General features: G+C 60.0%; 3 protein-coding genes across 6 annotated transcripts; 1 reads left to right on the top strand and 2 right to left on the bottom strand.

The window, feature by feature from the left end:
* The first annotated feature begins 578 nt into the window (after window positions 1–578).
* On the top strand, window positions 579–8,416 carry TNFAIP8L1 (TNF alpha induced protein 8 like 1). Of its 4 annotated transcripts, XM_053965703.1 has the most exons (3): window positions 3,079–3,123; window positions 4,502–4,620; window positions 7,029–8,416. In XM_053965703.1, the coding sequence occupies exon 3, from the start codon at window positions 7,031–7,033 to the stop codon at window positions 7,589–7,591; it is 561 nt and encodes a 186-aa protein (XP_053821678.1). In that variant the 5' UTR covers window positions 3,079–3,123; window positions 4,502–4,620; window positions 7,029–7,030; the 3' UTR covers window positions 7,592–8,416. The 4 variants fall into 4 exon arrangements, with proteins under 4 accessions (XP_053821676.1, XP_053821677.1, XP_053821678.1 ...); XM_053965701.1 differs by lacking the exons at window positions 3,079–3,123; window positions 4,502–4,620 and adding an exon at window positions 579–1,220; XM_053965702.1 differs by lacking the exon at window positions 4,502–4,620 and having other exon boundaries at window positions 3,069–3,123.
* A 1,335-nt stretch (window positions 8,417–9,751) lies between these two features.
* Window positions 9,752–14,142, bottom strand: MYDGF (myeloid derived growth factor). The gene is made up of 6 exons (XM_053965704.1): window positions 13,963–14,142; window positions 12,749–12,799; window positions 12,455–12,516; window positions 12,090–12,171; window positions 11,468–11,540; window positions 9,752–10,554 (listed from the first exon to the last, which is right to left on the bottom strand). The coding sequence occupies exons 1-6, from the start codon at window positions 14,140–14,142 to the stop codon at window positions 10,475–10,477; spliced, it is 528 nt and encodes a 175-aa protein (XP_053821679.1). The 3' UTR covers window positions 9,752–10,474.
* Window positions 14,143–14,437: 295 nt separating this feature from the next.
* On the bottom strand, window positions 14,438–16,557 carry LOC128800492 (procathepsin L-like). Its single transcript, XM_053965705.1, has 7 exons — window positions 16,441–16,557; window positions 16,187–16,309; window positions 15,863–16,012; window positions 15,477–15,701; window positions 15,229–15,397; window positions 14,950–15,064; window positions 14,438–14,852 (listed from the first exon to the last, which is right to left on the bottom strand). Exons 1-7 carry the CDS (start codon window positions 16,555–16,557, stop codon window positions 14,753–14,755), a joined length of 999 nt encoding a protein of 332 aa, XP_053821680.1. The 3' UTR covers window positions 14,438–14,752.
* Window positions 16,558–18,409: the final 1,852 nt, after the last annotated feature.

The raw sequence follows: 18,409 nt of genomic DNA, 5'->3' as shown, positions 1-18,409 counted from the left end.
AGCCACGACCCCCGGGCCTAAACATTCCCGCACACGCTGCTCTCGGCCGGCAGCACGGCAGCCCCCACGCCTTCCCCTCTTCCCACGGGTGTCACATCCCCTCGTGGGGCCGCTGTGTGCAGAGGAGGGGGAGCTTTGCAGGACCCCGCGGCGCTGCCCACGCTCAGCCCGGTCCAGCAGCGCCCTCCTCAGCTCCGGTTCGTCAGCACCGCGGCGCCCTCCCGGCGTCCCACGCCGCTTCCACGCGTGATCCTCTCACCCACCCGTGTCCCCGACACCCACCGATGTCCCCGTCACCCACCCGTGTCCCCGACACCCACTCGTGTCCCCGTCACCCCCGTGCGGGCTGGGGGGGGGGGGACCCACGGGACCCGCCCCGCGCGCGTTACCGGGACCGGCCCACGCGCGCGGGACCCACGGGGACGCGCCCGCCCCGGCCCCGCCCACGCCCCATCCGCGCGTTCCCATTGGCTGCTTCGTAGCAAGCCCCGCGCCGCCATTGGCTGGCGCCGCCCGCGGGACACGCCCCCGGCCCCGCCCCCGCCGCTCCCGGCCCCGCGCGGGACTTGGCGGCGACCGCGGGCGGGAGGCCCCGACCCGCCGGGAACCGGCACCGAGAGCCGGGAACCGGGCACTGAGAGCCGGAACCGGCACCGGGAACCCGACACTGCGAGCCGGGAACCGGCACCGCCAACCGGACATTGAGAACCGGGAACCGGACACCGGGAACCGACACCGGGAACCGGACACTGACAGCCGGGAACTGGCACCGGGAACTGACACCGGGAACCGGGAACCAGACATTGGGCACCGGGTACCTGGAACCAGACGCCGAGAATCGGACACCAGGAACCGGCACCGGGCACCGGACACCGGGAACCGGCATCGGGAATCGGGAAACAGATACTGGGAACCGGCACCGGGCACCGGACATCGGACACTGGACACCGGGAACCGGCACCGGGAAGCAGGAACCAGACGTCGGACACCGGGACATCGAAGACCGAACACCGGACGTCGTCACCGGGCATCGGCATCGGGGACCGGGCACTGGTAGCGCCTGCGGGAGCCCGCCGGGCAGGGAGAGGCGCCGGGGGAAGCGGGACCCTCCGCCTGGCCCCGCCCCGTCCAGCCCCGTCCCGCCCCGTCCCGTCCCGCCGGGGGCACCGGAGAAGCCCCGGTCCCGGTCCTGGCGCCGCTCTCCCCGAGTCAGGCTGCAGGTAAGGGCCGGTTCCCCCGGTACCTCCCGGTACCTCCCAGTTCCTCCCGGTTCCTCCCATCTTCCCCGGTCCGTGTGGGCGGGGGCGCTCGGTACCGGCCTGTTTCGTGCTTGCGCTGCGGGGCGAAACCTCCCGCCCTCCATCCCGGGAATCATCCGTGTGTGTCCCCCCTCCCCGGTGTCACCGGGCACCGACGGCCGCGCCCAGCCCCGGGCCCTCGGGAGCCCGGGGGGAAAGGGGGGTTTGGGGAGCCGCGGGCAGGGCTCGGAGCTGCTCCCGGCAGCCCCTGGATGTGCCTCGGCTTTCCCAGGTGGATAAACCCCGGGGAAAGGGCGATTTCCCCCCAGATTCAAGGGAAATGCGACGGGGCTGGAAAGAGCGCTGGGTCCGGTGGGTGCTGGATAACGGGAGCTGGGAGGAGGCACCGGAGCCACCCCCGTGGGGCTGTCACGGCCCCACGTGCCAGGGCAGGGCCGGGTGCCCCATGGCAGCACTTGGCCTCGAGCATCGCCTGTCCCTCCTCCCACCGCTGCGCTCCAGAGGATGAAATTCCTCGATTCCTGGAAAGACTAATCCCTTCGGAGAGGCCAGATCCCTCCCGGGGCAAGAGCTGGGTGTAAAAGCTCCCAACTCTGACTAATCTTCCCTGGAGCAGGGAAGGGTTTGGGCCGTTCTTTACTGACCCCAAGCCCAGCGTTGGATCCGAATTGTCCCATGGAGTTTTCCTCCCTCCCAGAGCGACTTTGTCCTCCTGATCCCGGGGCAGGAAGCATGTGATGTGCCCTGGCCCCCACCGCAGCCGGACAGACGGACGGATGGTGGTTTGGCCTCAGTTTCCCCCCTCCCAGCCTCTGTTTTCTACTTCCCCATAAGTCTCCGTCTGCTCCAAACGAAGGAGAAAGGAAGTTGCTGCCAGAGAGAGCAGCTTGATGGCAGCTGGAAAAAGAAAAGGAGGAAATGGAAGGCGAGACAGATGCTCCAAAATAACCCCCCCTTCCTCCTCACTGTAAAATAAACCCCTTCCTCCTCCTCTTCCTCTGCCTTTTCTCCATAAGATCCCCCTTTCTTCCTCCTCTTCCTCCTCCCCACCATAAAACAACCCCCCTTCCTCCTCCTCCTCCTTCTCTCCTTAAAATAACCTCCATTCCTCCTCCTCCTGCTCCTTCTCCTCCTCCTCTCCAATTTGGCAGCTGCCTCCCCCCCGGGGCACAGTAATCCCAGGGAGAATTCCATGATGCCACACCAGCTCCTCAAACCAGCCCCCCAGGATGACCCCCTGCCCTGTGCGGGGGTGAGCAGCCCTGAGCACCCCCTCCATGTGGATGCCGGGATCCCATTCCCACGGGAAGCACCGGCGGGGATTCCCCAGCCGTGCCCGGGGTTGGCACCGCCAGAGCCCCCTCGGATGTGCTCAGCTCCTTGCACAGACACGTTGGGGCTGCCAGGGCGGATCAGCATTCCCAGGCAAAACCCCAAACCGTCTCCTTCCCATGGCTGCAGCCCCAGCGAGGGCACCTGCGGGAAGGAGATTTTTGGCACGGAGGAGTTCAGATCCCGGTGCCAGAGGCGGAGGGGACGGTGATGGGGACATGCCATGCTTGGCACCAGCGCTGGCGCGAGCACCGGGAGCGGGCAGGGCAAGGTGGGAGCACCGGGTGCGGCGGTGCCCCGCAGCATTCCCGGTCCCCGCTCCAGCCGCGGATTCACTCCGGCCTTGCCAAGAAACGAGCTTTTCCTCGGGCGAGGTGTTTACTCAGCGGCTTCCTCCCGGCCTCACCCCGCTCGGCACACACGCGCCCGGGCAGCGTCTCCGGCTGCTCTTTGCACCCATGGCAACCTGCGAGGGCCGGCACGCGTCCTTCGGCCTTCCTCCCGCTCCTCTTCCTCGGCTCTCCCGGCGCTGGTAACCAGGGGCCTGGGAGCTGCTGGGGTCACGGATGGTGGGGGACAGGCTGGAGACGCTGCTGGGGCTCTCAGGTTACTGCCCGGTGCTCCTGTAATCCAGGAGGTTTAATTAATTAATAGGGGTTGGAGCACGGGGGAAAGCGATGCCGGGGGATGGAGAGCAGAGCAGTGGGATCCCATCCACCCATTTGGCATTTAGCCACGGATTTCAGGGGACTGGGAATGCTGGGGGGCAGAGCAGGGGTGGTTCCCAAAGCAGGGAGGGAGCAGCCTGTGGGATGGAGGGAAATCCAGGGAGATCGCCACTATTCAATGTTTATCCTGTTGGGAAACGATGTTTCCATGTTGGAGGAAATTTGTAGCAAGACAATCCAAGTTACTATGGCCGCGGTGGGAAGGTGGAGGAGGGAAAGGAGGAGGAAGAGGAGGCAGAGGTGCCTCTGCTCTGAGCTGGAGCTTTGTGAAGCCTCCCCCTCTGTGCTGCTCCATGAATTAATTAAGTGCTTTTCCTTTCCTGCATGAAATATTCACCCGCTGCCAAGGGAACTGGGGGGGCTCGGGGGATCAAGTCCATGGAGCCGCTGGTGGGAGCCAGGTGAAAGGGACAGGCAGGGACAGGGATCTTTGGAGCAGGTAAAAATGATAATTGGGATGATATCACCCCTGGGTTGGACGCCGCTCACTTGGCAGCTCTGCTGTGGTGCCACCGGCGCCAGGTGACCACAGGGTGACAGGGTCTTGTCTTCCCCCCTCAGACACAGGAGCTTTCTGATGATGATTGATGCCTGTGCCATCAGTGGTGTGGGAGAGGTTTTTTTTTTGGGAAATCAGGTCACAGCTGGTGTTGGGTGAGGTGCAAGCCCAGTGGGGTGAACGCCAAACCAGAGATGGGCACGGCACGTGTCAGTCCCCAGGGGACCACATCCATCCTGTGACAGGGCCACCCCTCTGTGTCCTCACCCAGGACACCTCAACCCTCACACCACCGCTCAGGGCTGCAAGACTTCCCCCAAAAACCTCCAAAATGGGTGGAAACCCTCCAAGAAAGGGCTGTACCTGTCCCCAAAGCCACCGTTGGGACCACAGCCCTGCCGCACTCTTCCGGAGCAGGGAGGAACTCGGTGACAGCAGCACTCGGCTGCTCCATTTCGGAAGAAGAAGAAGCTGTTTTTTAGGGCGTTTTCATTAAAAAGAAGAAGGGGGGGGGGGGGGGGGGGGAGCCCAAACCCTGAGCCGGGCTGGAAACTTCAGCGACAGGAAGGAAGTGAAGTGGGTTATTTCAGGCTCCAGTTGGCTGCTCGGGGCAAGGCTCGATTCTTGCGTGTGCTGATAGCAGCCCCTCGTGAACAATGGGGTCGTGGGGCCCTTCCCGGCAGGAAAACGGCTCATTCCGGTGAAATCTCCTGCTGGTGCTGAGTCAGCAGGTCCTGGTGGGCCGAGCGTGGTGCGGAGGGTGCCGGGGGAACCATCCCAGTGCAGCAGGAGCCAGCAGGAGGTGAGCCTGGCTTTCCTTGGGTTTTGCAGGAAGCAGCCTATAAAACCATCCCTGGGCACTGGAGAGGGAGCTGGTTGCATTTTTGGGATCCCCATACCTGCCTATATACAACTTTTGGGGTCCCTAGACATCCCCCCCCCCGCCCCAATAATGCTTCATGCCTCCGTTTCCCCCCTGGAGCGATGCTCCTGGTCCCAGAGCAGGGGAGGGCTGTGAGCAGCCGGGTGTTATTTGGTGCAGGGAGCAGAGAGTTGATCCATTATTCCAGCTGGCATTTGGGAGCCGTGGGCAGCTCGCAGGACTTGGCACTTCCTATTTCTCATGTGTTCTGGAGGTGGAGTTTGCACTCGCTTTATGTCTGTGGTCACCCGAGAGAGAGCTCGGGTGTGGGAATTCCTATTTATCCAGGCACCGTTCCCAGAGCACCCCACAAGCCTGGGGAGGGAAATTCCAGGCTGTCAACACCACAGCAAAGCCCTGCTCCTTCCGGACAGGATGGCTGGCATGGGTGAATTGAGTTCCCTCAGAGCCAGGGCAGAGGAGATGGAGCTGCCTCTGCCCACCCTGCCCATCCCTCCCTCCAGGCTCCTGGATGCAGCCATTGGAATTCCATGAGCCTGACCCAGGAGCTGCTGTCACCAGGCTCTGCGTTGTCATTTTTGTCTTATTAACTGTGAGAGCTTCAGCTCGAGGCTCAGGCTGACAAAAATCAATGTTTTCCCACTGTAGGAAACACTTCCAAACCTCCGTGTTTTTCCTGAGGGCTGTAAATTACCCTGCAGGCGATGTCTCTGTCACTGCTCCCGGAATTCTCATCCCCACAGAGCCTTGGCTGCCCTCGGGTTTGGGAGCTGATGGCTGGGAGATGCTCAGGGAGCCAGGGCTCAGCACCATCACCCTGGCATGACAGGCTGGGGGAGCCTTGGCCACAGCAGGGGATCCCTGAGGAGCTGAGAGCCTGGTGTGTGCTCCAGAGTGGTAGGAGCAGGACTGGGGATCCCCAGAGGGGTTTAAGACTTTCAGCTTGGCCAAGGGGGAATGACAGAGCTGCCTGTGATGGGGACAGACTCGGTTCTGTGACAGAATCCTGGAGATGTGGAATGGTTTGGGTTGGAAAAAGACCAAAAGCTCATCTCATCCCACCCCTGCCATGGCAGAGACACCTTCCACTACCCCAGGCTGCTCCAAGCCCCATCCAACCTGGCCTTGGACACTTCCATGGATCCAGGGGCAGCCACAGCTTTTCTGGGCACCCTGTGCCCGGGCCTCAGCTCGCTCTCAGGGAAGAATTCCTTTCCTAACATCAAATCTAAACCCGCATGAGCAATTTATCCCCATCCATCCTCACACCAGCAGCACCCTTCAGCTGAAATATCTCCTCTCCCCTCCCTGGGGATGTATTTATAGGCTGATCCCATCCCCTCCTGCTCTGCCAGGCTGTCCATGCCATGTGCAGGCTCTTGCATAAGCAGCTCCCAGCTCTGCCCATCCATCCCGGTTGTTTTCCTGCTGTTCTCCCCTCCCTGTGATTTGTAGCTCTGCGGTTTCCCAGGCCAAGATGCATCTCCAGGGTCGGCGGCGTTTTAATCGTTCACAGCAGAGTTTAAAGCCGCGCTCTGCCCGAGGTGATGGATTTGGTCCCGCCGGGATGTGGGAGTTGGGCTGGAGGTGAGGTTCCTGTCTGGGTGAATTATTCACCTCCGTGCAGTGCCGGCTCTGGAGGAGGCTGGGGCAGCAGCAGAACAAGTCCGAGCTTGTGTGGGTGTTCCAGGGCGAGCAGTGCCAGGGAAAAGGGCTCCCATGCCACTGGCTGGGTGCTGCAAACCAGCTGTGCCGCTCTGGCCGCGGCCAGCACCGGGGTGGATGTGGCACACGGCATCAGGGGGTGACTCAGCTGCCACCTGGGCTGTCCCCAGTTCACCCTGCAGGAAATGAGTCAGGTTTTAAGGAAGGAAAAATGTTGAAGTGATGGGGCAAGAGTCCTTCCTGCAGCGGGAGGAGGGAGGTATTGGTCACAGGAGGGACACCGGGATGGAGGATCACGGGCGGTGCTCAGGTAGGGACACCTCGCTCGCTGCAGCTTCTCCATGGAGTTTGGGAAAAGGAAGGTGGGAACACCCTGTAACTGATCCCACCAACCAAACCTGGGGGGTGAGCTCAGCTCTCACCTGCCCTGGCACCCAGGGGCTCCCTCAGTCTCGCCACTGCATGGAGATGCTCTTTCTCCTGCCAAAAATCTGCGTGGGGAGGTGAGGAATCACAGAATCATGGAATGGTTTTTGTGGGAAGGGACTTTAAAGCTCATCCAGCTCCACCCCCTGCTGTGGACTGGGACACTCCACCAGCCCAGGTGAGATGGGGACGGATGCAGAGCCAGGACTGACCCATGTGTGCCTCTTCCCCCGCAGAGATGGACACCTTCAGCACCAAGAACTTGGCCCTGCAGGCCCAGAAGAAGCTCCTGAGCAAAATGGCCACCAAGACCATCGCCACCGCCTTCATCGACGACACGAGCAGCGAGATCCTGGATGAGCTGTACCGGGCCACCAAGGAGTACACCCACAACCGCAAAGAGGCCCAGAAGATCATCAAAAACCTCATCAAGATCGTGATGAAGCTGGGGGTTCTCTACCGCAACGGGCAGTTCAGCCCCGAGGAGCTGCTGGTCATGGAGCGGTTCCGCAAGAAGGTCCACACCTTGGCCATGACGGCCGTCAGCTTCCACCAGATAGACTTCACCTTCGACCGCAGGGTCATGTCCGGCGTCCTCACCGAGTGCCGGGACCTGCTGCACCAGGCGGTCAACGGGCACCTGACGGCCAAGTCCCACTCGCGCATCAACCACGTCTTCAACCACTTTGCGGACTACGAGTTCCTGTCGGCTCTGTACGGCCCGGCCGAGCCCTACCGCACCCACCTCAAGAGGATCTGCGAAGGGGTCAACAAGATGCTGGAGGAGGACAGCATCTGAGGGTGGGCTCCTGGCAGCCGGACTCTGCCTCCCGCGAGGCCGAAGATGTGATGTCTGCTTTGGTCTTCACCGGGCTCGCCATCCCCTCCTCCTCCTCCCCTGCAGTGCTCACTTGTGTTCTCCTCGTTTCTCCAAGAGACTGAACCTCTTGACTTTGTCTCCCCCTTGCCCAGGGTCTGCAAACCCCTCCCTGCGCTGGGCTGAGCCCTCTCCAGGGGATCCTGGGATTTTGGGCCCCTGCTGTACAGTTTGATTTCCTTTGCCCACCAAGTGCCTTTAGCTCAGAGTCCAAGGATTTGGACTCTTTGCCTCGAACTCTGTTGTATCCCTCTGCGGGGAAACTGAACCAAAGACTCGTGGTGTGAAGCACCTCTGAGGTGTCTCTGAGCAGGTGGGACGTTGTTGGGGTGAACAGTTCGGAGACCCCGTAACTGGAGGGTTGTGGAACTCTCTGGTTTCCTTCCAGCAGCTCCACAACGTGGTGGGAGCAAATCATGGTGCAGGAAGGTGCTCCTGCCTGAGCTTAGGTGTCCTCAAAGACAAGTCCCTGAGACCAGGAGGATCCCTCCTCACCTGGGGGAGAGCTGGGAGGGAGCTGGGGGGAGCTGCTCCATCCCTGGATCCCTGGAACCACCCAACACCCAACTGCCCACCAGGCTCCTGTGGTGGTGCCACCTGGCAGCTCCAGCGCTGTCCTTGGTGGTCATCCAAAGCTCCCCTGGGATTTCATCCCTTTTCCATGCCCTTGACTGAGTGATGTTCGTTTTTAGCAATCTCTGTAGCCCTGATGAGTTGTTTAAATAAACTCACCTGTGTGGCCTGGGAGCTCTGTGAGGTTGTTCTAGCAGTGGTGACAGTGACAGAATGAGCCCTGGGGACAGCTGGCTTTGCCCCCAGCTGGTGGTGGCTCTCTGTGACCTGGGGTTTGTGCCCTCTGTCCCCTGGCACTGCTGCTGGTTGTGCTGTCCCTGCTCAGTGGCCAGCTGAGCAGCTGTCCACTGAGTGTCCAGTGAGCAGCTCCTGGATTTGCATGGACAAAGGGGAATGGATTCCCACTGCCAGAAGGCAGGGTTAGATGGGATATTGGGAAGGAATTCCTCCCTGTGAGGGTGGGCAGGCCCTGGCACGGGGTGCCCCATGCCTGGAAGTGTCCAAAGCCAGTTTGGACAGGGCTTGGAGCAATCTGGGACAGTGGAAGGTGTCCCTGCCCATGGCAAGGGTGGCACGGGATGAGCTTTAATGTCTCTCCAAACCCCAACCATTCCATGATTTGGTGAGATCCTGCTCCCAGCAGACACCCACACGTGCTCCTCTGCACCCCCACATCCCCTCAGGGCCCAGGAGGGCCCCAAAAGCAGAGCCCTGGCAGCAGGGGAGCCCTGGCAGCAGGGAGCAGGGCTGGCTCCTGGAGCAGCAGGGATGCTCAGGTGGCTCCCAGCACGCTGAGCTCAGCTCTGAGCACTGGAAATTGCCCTTTTAGCACCCAAGACACCACACCATCTCCACTGGCCTTATCTCCATGACCTTCTGGTGCCTTCTGCTCCCTGGATGTCTCCAGGCACGGGCGGCTGCCGGCTCCCGCTCCTGCTCCCTTCCCACCACTGGCACTGATAACTCTCAGCTTTAGAAGATTAAATAAAAGACACAAAGGCCCTGTCTCTGTCATTTCACAGGCCTGGCTGCAGCTGTCACTGGTAATTGTGTGACACAGCTTGGGCTGGGGGCAAAGCCCATTCACAAGGGGGTGTGGAGAACAACCAGGAGCCCACGAGGTGCTGGTCCCTCAGGAGGGCAGGGGCCTTTGAGAACAACCCCTGTCCCCCCCTGGGCTGCTGTGTCCCTGTCAGGAGTGTGCTGGACAGGGGCCAGTGGCCTTTGAGAACAACTCCTGTCCCCCCCTGGGGCTGCTGTGTCCCTATCAGGAGTTGCTGGACAGGAACCAAAGCTGGGAATCCCAGGCAGGTGTGGTGGAATTGGGGCCGGGGGATGCCCAGCCAGAAATTCTTTGCTGTTCCCAAGGTGTGTGTCTGTGTCAGCTGCAAGATCCCCCTAAACACTCTGCAGCCCCCAAATTCCCCAGGGACACCTCAGCTCCTCCTGGCCAAGCAGCAACAAAGGTCCACTCAGCTGGAGAGGGGAGGAGGGACAGAGTACAGCAGCTTCAGGCCAGAGCACGATGCTTTATTTCTTTATTTGTGCTGTATTTACACAGGAAAGGAATTGCACATTCCCTGTTATTACTCTGGATAAGAAAAAAAATCATTTTTCTGTAGGTATAAAATAGTCCTGTGGTTGTGCTGACACGTGGAAGTGTTGCCTGGATTGATTCCTGATTGTGTCAGAATAAGCTGCTCTGCCTTCCCCCAGCCCAGCTCTGCATCCACCCCAGCCCCACACTCACCATGGAATCAGAGCTTTGGCCAATTCCCTCCCCCTAAATTAATTATTTCCTCCTGTCACGCTGGTGGAGAGAGAAATCATCTCCTCTCCAGAGACTACAGAGTTAACAACTTCCCTTTAGCAAGCCCTGCTTAAGTCCAGCCACTTATCTCCCTGCACTGCTCTTCCCAGCCAGGCAGATAAGGAGCCCCTTTCCAGGGAGCTCTGCCCTGCTCAGCAGCTCAGCCAAGCAGGAAGGGCCACAGGAGGATCAGGAGCCTCCCAGGGGTTTTCCAGCTGCAGAAGCACGGTGTTACTCTGACACAAGGCAGAACAAATCTGTCCCCACACCTCCAAGCCCCACTCGTGTCGGTCCCCAGCACATTTCAGTATGGAAAACATAAAAGGTTTGGCCAACCAAAAGAAAAACCCTGCAGGTAACCAGGAAATCTCTTCACTGCCATGCTGGTCTGGCCATGCCCCCTGCCTGGGGCTGGCCTGGGGTCACAGCTCGTCACGGGGGGTTTTTGCTACAATCATGAGTTTGGACAGCTCGAAACGGAACTTGCCTTCCCTGTGAGACACTGCAGAGAGAGAGAGAGAGAGAGAGAGAAAAGCCCAGGATCAGCAGATGGAAAAGCAGGAACAAAACAGCCCCGCTGGGCCCTTCCCAGGGTGTTGGGCACTGCTCTTCCCACTCCTGCACGTGCCAGGCTGGGGGAGAAACCCCTCCTTTAACACCCACAAAATCCAGCTGTCAGTGGTGGATTGAAAGCACCGTACCCCTGGCTCCATGGCACTGCCACCAGGAATTGAGCTTACACTGGCTGTGGGAATCCAGGGCATCCCTGTGGCTGCCCTGGCAGGTCTGGAACCCTGGTAGGGGTCAGAAACCCCCCTGTACAGAGCCCCGAGAGACACTGCCTCTGATCTCTGTCCATGGAAAAGAGTTTTCAGTCTTACAGGATGAATTGCAAGCTCTGAGTGTTTGATATCAGTAGTAATTAGTGTGGCACGGGTGCAAAAGTAGAATTTTAGGATTCTAGATAAGGGGTTCAAAGGGGGCGAGATGGAGGAAAATTGGGCCTTGTCCTTTTTCTTCTTCTTCATGCCCTCCATGTCTCACTGTGGTGTTGGCATTTTTCTGTTGGTTTGGGCTGGGGACACACTGTTCAACATGGGTGATGGATATTGGCACGTTATTGTAAATACAGCACAATTTCTAGTATAGAATGTTTGTAACATCCCACTGAGGGGCAGAGACCCACACGCTGCCCTGCAAGACAGACCTGCTGCAGGTCAGAGAGAAAATATTGCAGATAAGAAGAAATAAACAGCCTTGAAAACCAGCCCAGACAAATTACAACTCCTTCTTTGGCAGTGGGGCTGAAAGACAGAGACTTTCCACAATCTCAGGATCATTTAAATATCACAGATCCCGACACCTGGCCTGTCCCCCAGCCCAGCCCCTCTCTCACAGCTCCCTCAGGCACACACCTGTTGTTTCAGTGATTTCAAACTCTTCCTGTTTTAAGGGGATGTCGTTCAGGGCACCCGCAGCAGCCTGAGACTGAAAGAGGAAGGAAGGAGGTGTAAGAGGCTGAGGCAATCCAAGAGGTCACAGTAGTCAAAGCAACCAACAGCCCACTGAAAATGAACGGGTTTGAGATTTGCAGTGAAAGAACTAAGTGCACAAAGGAAATCTGAAGGGAAATTCTCTGTTTTTCTATTTCCTATTAAACCACGGACTCGTGTCCTTAGGGTGAGTGAAAGCCTCACCCCTGGAAACTGGGAAATGGAAGAATGAACCAGACAAAAACACCAGCAGAGGTTTGATTTGCTTTGTCACGTGCAATTTGCTGAGGCAATCCAAGACTCCCTTTGTGCCCTGGTGCCTTTGGAGCCCCCTCCCAGCAAATCCCTGTGGCTGAGAGGGCAGGAACACAATGGAGCAGGCTGCCCACCTGCAGCCCCTCTCCTGCCTGCCACCAGTCTCTAATTAGGGACGTGATGGAGCACATTTTATGGCACAGATGTCTAATAAATGTTTTCCATGTCTAATTCATGTTTTATAGCAGCCTCCCACACTCCTGCTTCCCCGGGATCAGCTGGGACTTACATAAGCCATGGCATACTCTATCTTGGCTCCTTTCACTTCAGCTTTAAACTGGGTAAAGAAGAGATAAGACTTCCCTTGGGGCCTGAAAGAAGAAAGCAGAGCCTTTGTCATCTGGCACAGAGGTGCAGAGGAGTGAAGGATTCCTGGCTCCCTCCCTCCCCCCCACCACAGCCACCTCTGGATCTCTTGCAGCTTTTGTGCAGAGCAGGGGAGAGGGGAACAGGGAATTTATAAACCAAACAGCTGCACGAGAAGCATCCCTGGGAGAGGAAAACCCTCCCTGACCAGGTGCAGATCCAGCAGGGAAGCTGGGTCCTTGTCCCTGCCCTGCAGCCACCCCTGTGGTGGCTCTGCTCAGGACACACCTCCAGATGGAGCAGGAGAAGAGCCCGTTGTCCTCGCTCACTCCCACGGTCATCTGCCATTGCTGCACAGGGAAAACCCGGAGTCACCGTGGGGAAAACCCTCCGAGGCCAATCCCTCCCCTCCAGCTGCAGCAGGAGCTCCAAAATAACTCACCCACCACCCCCCCCAGCGCTCGCTGTGGCCCCTCCTGCTCCCTGCAGCTGGGATTGTGCTCTCACACAAGCAGTTCCCGGCCCCTTTTCCTTTTAGGGTGAGAAAAAGGAGCTGATTGCAGCAGGACTTGCCCAGCTCACCTCGTTTGTGCCGCCCTGGGCCGAGTAGGTGAAGGTGCAGCCGTAATCCCCCTGCCAGAGAGAGGAACAGCAGCAGCCTCGCTTCAGCACCAGCTTTTCTCCCACAGAACCCAGGAATTGCTGAGCTTGGAAAAGCCCCCCCCACACCCACCCAGCAGTGCCCCAGCAGTGCCAAGGCCACGCTGATCCCTGTCCCCAAGTGCCACAGCCACACGGCTGTAAATCCCTCCAGGGATGGGGACTCCAGCAGCACCACTGTGCCAGCGCCTGGCCTCCCTTTCCATGAAGAATATTTCCCAATATCCAGCCTAAACCTCCCCTGGCACCACCTGAGGCCATTTCCTCCTGCCTGGATATTGGCCAGGAGGTGCTGGGGGGTCCCACACCCCTGCCTGGAGAGCTGGGGTGAGGACTTGTGTTCCTTCTGCCCTGGGGCCCTTCCCTTGCTGAGCCCCCTCCCATGAGGACCCTTCTTTCTTTGAGACCCCCTTCCCCTCTCCCTGCCCTTGGGGTACCCCCCCTTCTCCTGGGGGGGCGTTATCCCCGGCAGGTCCCCATCCCTGGGGGTCTCCTCTCCTCCCTGGGTGTCCCACCTTGGGGAACCCCTTCTGCTGGAGAACCCCACCTGGGGCTTCTCTGTGGAGGCTCCCTCCTTCCTTGAGTACCCCCGCTCTCCCTGGGGTCCCCCTGCCTTTAGAGCCCCCCTTTCCCTTGCAGACCCCTGCTCTCTCTGGGATCCCCTGCCCTTGTATCGCCCCTTTGGGACCCCCTTTCTTCCTGGGGTCCTCTGCCTTTGTAGCCCCCTTTGGGACCCCCTTTCCCTTGCAGACCCCCATTTACCCTGGGCTCCCCCAGTCTTTAGAGCCCCCCTTTGGGGACCCCCTTTTCCCTTGCAGACCCCCGCTCTCCCTGAGGTCCCCTGCCCTTGTATCGCCCTTTTGGGACCCCCTTTTCTTCGCAGACCCCCGCTCTCCCTGGGGTCCCCCTGCCCTTTTATCGCCCTTTTGGGACCCCCTTTTCTTCGCAGACCCCCGCTCTCCCTGGGGTCCCCCTGCCCTTGTAGCCCTTTGGGGACCCCCCCCCACCCTCTCGCCCCGCCCCCCCTCGCGTCCAGCCAATCCCCACAGCAGGCCATATGAGTGACGTGTCGCGCAGCCAATCAGCGAGGGGCGCGTACCCTCTCCGCTCCCGCTCCCTCCCTCCGGGCCGCTCACCAGGCTCCTGGAGAAGGAGTGAACCTCCCCGCCGGGCCGCACGTCGAACTCGGCCGTGCTCGGGGCCGCGCCCGGGGCCGTGCCCGGTTCCGCGGCCGCGCGGGCCGCCAGGCACAGCAGGGCCGCGGGCACCAGCGCGGCCCACGCGCGCCAGCCGCTCCTCCCGCTGGGCGCCGCCATCTTGGAGAGGAAGCGCGGGCTACGGCGGCCGGCAGGGGTCAGCGCGGCGGCGGCGGCACGGCGGCCATGTTGGGTGTGGGCAGGAGCCCGGGCGGGCCAAAGCGGCGGGGACCGCGCGGGGACAGGAGGACGTGGGGACAGCAGGGACAAAGGACAGAGGGACAAGGGCACCGTGGTCACGGGACAAGAGGCCCTGTGGTCAGGGGACAAAGGGACCATGAGGATAAGGTGCCACTGGGACAAGCGTCCATGGGGACAAGGGGCTGTGGGGACCTCGGGGACAAAGGGCAGCAGGATGGCCGGGCTGGGAGGGAAGGCCTGGAGAACGCTGAGCGTGGTGAGAGGGAGAATCCACGTTGGAGGGGGCTTGGAGCAACCTGGAAAGTGTCCAGGAAGAAGATGGGCTTCAATTCCCATCCAACCCAAGCCGTCCCTGGTGCCAGGGTTGCCTCACAAGGACCTGGTTGCACCACCCAGTTAACCAAGGCACTTTTAATTGCTTCTTGCTGCAGAGGAGCAAAAGCCCTTTTCCAGAAGGAAACAGCTGTGGGTTCGCAGGCAGGGTGGGAAGGAGGGAGAGCTGTCCTGGCTCAGGGAGAGCTGTCCTGGCTCAGGCTAGCGGGTAGCTGACATCACTGGCCACCCCGCACTGGTTGCCGGCGTCCTTCAGCAGGAACATGTAGCCCCTCTCACCCCAGCCCTGCGACCAGCTGCAGGCAGAGACAGGAGCAGCACATCCATCAGCACACCCATGAGGATGGGCACCTGGGGGGCAGCAGGTTCGGGGGAACCCCCCCCAGCCCTCACCTGTTCTTTAGGATCCAGTAGCTCACGCTGCAGTTGCGTATCTGGGCACTGTTGTAGCCCACGAGCAGCATGGCGTGGTTCAGCTGCTGCTGGCCATACGGGCAAGTGAAGATGCCTGGGGGGAGCAGGGCTGGGGTGAGCTGGGGTCCCATTTCCAGGTGGTTTTACCACTTCCCTGGGGCTGGGGGGCCCTGGGCAAGGGGCTCAACAAGGGCTCAGCAGCCCAGGCCTGCAGAGAGGTGGCCCTGCCTCAGTTTACCCTTGAAGAGGAGACAATACCTGAGCTATAGAATTGGAAATTGTGGCTGCTGGCATCCACTGCCACCGACAGCGGGCCCACGGCTGCCACCGCCTGCGTCAGGGCCGCCTCATTGCCCCGGGGCACCGTCCTGAAGCCGGAGCAGGTGGCGGCCTTGTACCAGGGGTTGTATCGGCAGCCGGAGTTGTCCTGAGAGAGGGAGAGCGTCACCGGGGCCGTGCCACCAGCAGCGCTCTGCCACATCCCGGGGCCACCTGCTGTCCCTTACCGTGCCCGTGTAGGGGTAGGCACTCTCGGAGCTGAGGCCGCCGTTGTCACGCACGTACTGGAAGGCCCGCTGCACGTAGCCCCCCCTGCAGCCCTTGTTGCCCAGCTTCTGGGTGCAGTCGATGAGGTTCTGCTCGCTCAGCGCCACCAACTTCCCCGTCCGCCTGAACATGAGCCCCTCCAGGGCCCCCGTGGCACTGAACGCCCAGCAGGACCCGCAGTCCCCCTGGGGGAGGTGGGGACAGCGGGGGTCAGGGCATCACCCCCAGAGGGGTGCTCTGACCCCCCGGTGCTGCTCTCAGGGGCCAGGACAGAGCTGCTGCTGCTCCTGCTCAGTTCTGCTGCCCAGATCCCACAGCCCCGGCTGGGCTCCCAGCCCGTGCCCACCTGGGATTTTACGGGTGTCACGTAGCCCTTGGCCCTCCAGTCCACCTTCATCGGGGCTTTCGGGGCTGCCGAGGTTTGGAATAGCGGAGCTGGCTCCTCCCTCGGTGCTGGGATGTAGCCGTTCATGAGCTCATTGAACTCCTGGTTCGTCTGCAGGTCACAAGGGAAAGCTCGTGTGATGCCAAGGGGTGCCCACACCCTTCCCCGGGAGTGAGCTGGGAGTTGGCACTGCCTGGATCAAACCCTGCGAGCATCCCCTCCCCGATCCCCTGGATGGAGCTCTGGGTGCTCTGAGGAGCGCCCAGGGAAGGTGGCAGCAGGTACCAGGTCCCCGAAGTGGTTCATGGCCAGGCGGTAGCTGTGCTTCCCCTGCGACTCCTCCCGGTTGTGCTGCTGGATGTGGCGCAGGTTCTGCTCCCAGATCTCCCTGCGGAGGGGCTCAGCCTCCTGCCAGAGGAGCAGAAGGATCAGGAATGGCCCCTGGATCAAGGGGGCACAGGGTGGGGTGGGTGCATGTGGACAAGACCCCCTGGGCAGGACCCAGCCATGCTGGGAGGGTTGTGGGGAGCAGGACCTACCCCCGGATATTCCTTGGCATGGAGACTCTTCCACCCTTGCCAGGCCTCCTCCAGGGCAGGATCCGGTGCTGTGGCACAGCCCAGCAGGGCCAGCAGCAGCCCCAGGGTCAGAGCCATGGCACAGGGCTGGGGATGGGGAGAGGGGGTCAGGGGGTCCTGGGCTGAGCCACACGGCTGCAGCCAGGGGCTGAGAGCAGGAAAACCCTGGATTAGAGCAGAGGGGGAGGCACAGAAATCTGTGCCAGCTCCGAGAGGGGCTGGAGGGAGAACCAGGGACAGGAGGTTTCTCTGCAGAGGCCATGCCTGAAGCCTTCCCTGTGTCCCAGCACGGAGCTGGGATGCCTGTGATTTCACCAAAATCCCTCTGAGAGGATTCTCCAAGATCAATTTACACCCTTTGGTTTGGCCAGCACAGACACACCCAGAGCCCAGCCCAGCACCTTCCTTGGACTCCCCACTCCTCCTTTGGGGGACCCTGGGATTTTTGAGCTGCTCCAGTTGTTCTGGGGGTGCAAACAGCATGGCCCAGGACAGAGATCAAATGCCTGAGACCCTCAAGCAGCCAGAGTTTCCACTGACGTGGCTTTCCCAGATCCAGAGCTGTCATTGCACCTTTATCCCACCCATTTTGGGAATGGAGATGCCAGGAAGTTTTCCATTCGAGCATCTTTCAGGGCAAGGAGTGACTTTTCTGAGCTAATTTTGTAGCTTGAGGAGTGATTTTGTTTTAAAAATAAGTCCTCAAGAACATCTGTTCTCCCTCCACACCATCCACCTAAAAATAAAGCCCCACAGGGTGGGTTTTGGGAGAGAAATGCCTCCCAAGCCATCCTCAAGTCCCAAATTCTTGAGGAAGAGTGGTTTTTGCCTGGTTTCCCCAGCACCTGCTGGTTCCTCTGTCATTACCACTCAAGAAATTAACTCAGCTTCATCCTCCAGCTGCAAATCCTCCACCCAGAGCCACCCTGCTCCCATCACCCTTCCAGTGGGACAGCAGGGTGGGTCCACCCACATAATTTGTGTTTCAATCCCCGACGAGCCTGTTCCATATGGAACAGCTCTGGCTCCCGGGAGGAGATTTCCCAGCTAATTCCTCTCAGGATTCTCAATCCCCAAAAGAAGACGACCCAACCCCCTTCTAGGGTGCCAAAAAATCCTGCAGCAAGCTGAGGGATCAGAGGAGCCAAGAGATCTGCAAACTCTTCTAGACAAGAGAGTCTTAAGTCATTTTAAGAAACACTCAGCTTTTCGGGGACAGGAAAAAGCAGTTTAAATTAAGCCTAAAAATTAAATTAGGGAAGCACAGAAACAAACTCTGCAAAAAGAAAGCTTCTTACCATCCAGCAGCACCCACCCAGCTGTGAGGAACAGAGGGTGCAGCTTTGCTGGCTGCAGGGTGCTCTTATAGACACATCTCAGAGGTGCAACTCCCCCCACCCCAGTCCCTCCTTTCACCCCTCTGACCTCAAAACTCACACCTGAGGTGCTTTGTAGCAGCTAAACCACAACTGCAATATTGGGACAATTATTTGGGCACAGGGACAAGAAGAGGGGGGGGGGAAATCTGCTCTCAGCCATCCCCAGGAACCCAAATGCTCCATCTGGAAGAAGCTCTGCATTTAGAACAAGCCTCCAGCAGCACCCTCAGGGCATTAACAGCCGGGTTAATTAACATCAGCTCCCACGGAGGAAGGCAAAGCAAGGCCAGGTTTGGGAGCTTTGAGCTGGGAGGGCGAGCAGAGGCAGGCCCAGCTCTGCACAAGCAGCTCCGTGTGTCCCAGAGTGGGGGCAGAGCAGCTGCACCCCCAATCCCACCGGAGGGAGGGAGGTGCCCACCCCAGGCTGCTGCTGACTCGCTCAAGGTCACGCCGAGCCAAGCACACAGTCCAGGATTCCCAACCCTCAACTGCTTGCATCGTGCTTCCCCCGAGGAACATCAGGGATTTAATATTCTCTCCACTGCTCAGCA

This window comes from Vidua chalybeata, chromosome 27, assembly GCF_026979565.1.
Source record: "Vidua chalybeata isolate OUT-0048 chromosome 27, bVidCha1 merged haplotype, whole genome shotgun sequence".
Taxonomy (NCBI): domain Eukaryota; kingdom Metazoa; phylum Chordata; class Aves; order Passeriformes; family Viduidae; genus Vidua; species Vidua chalybeata.
The sequence above is the reverse complement of the archived record's forward strand: the minus strand, read 5'-3'. Positions and strand labels throughout refer to the sequence as shown.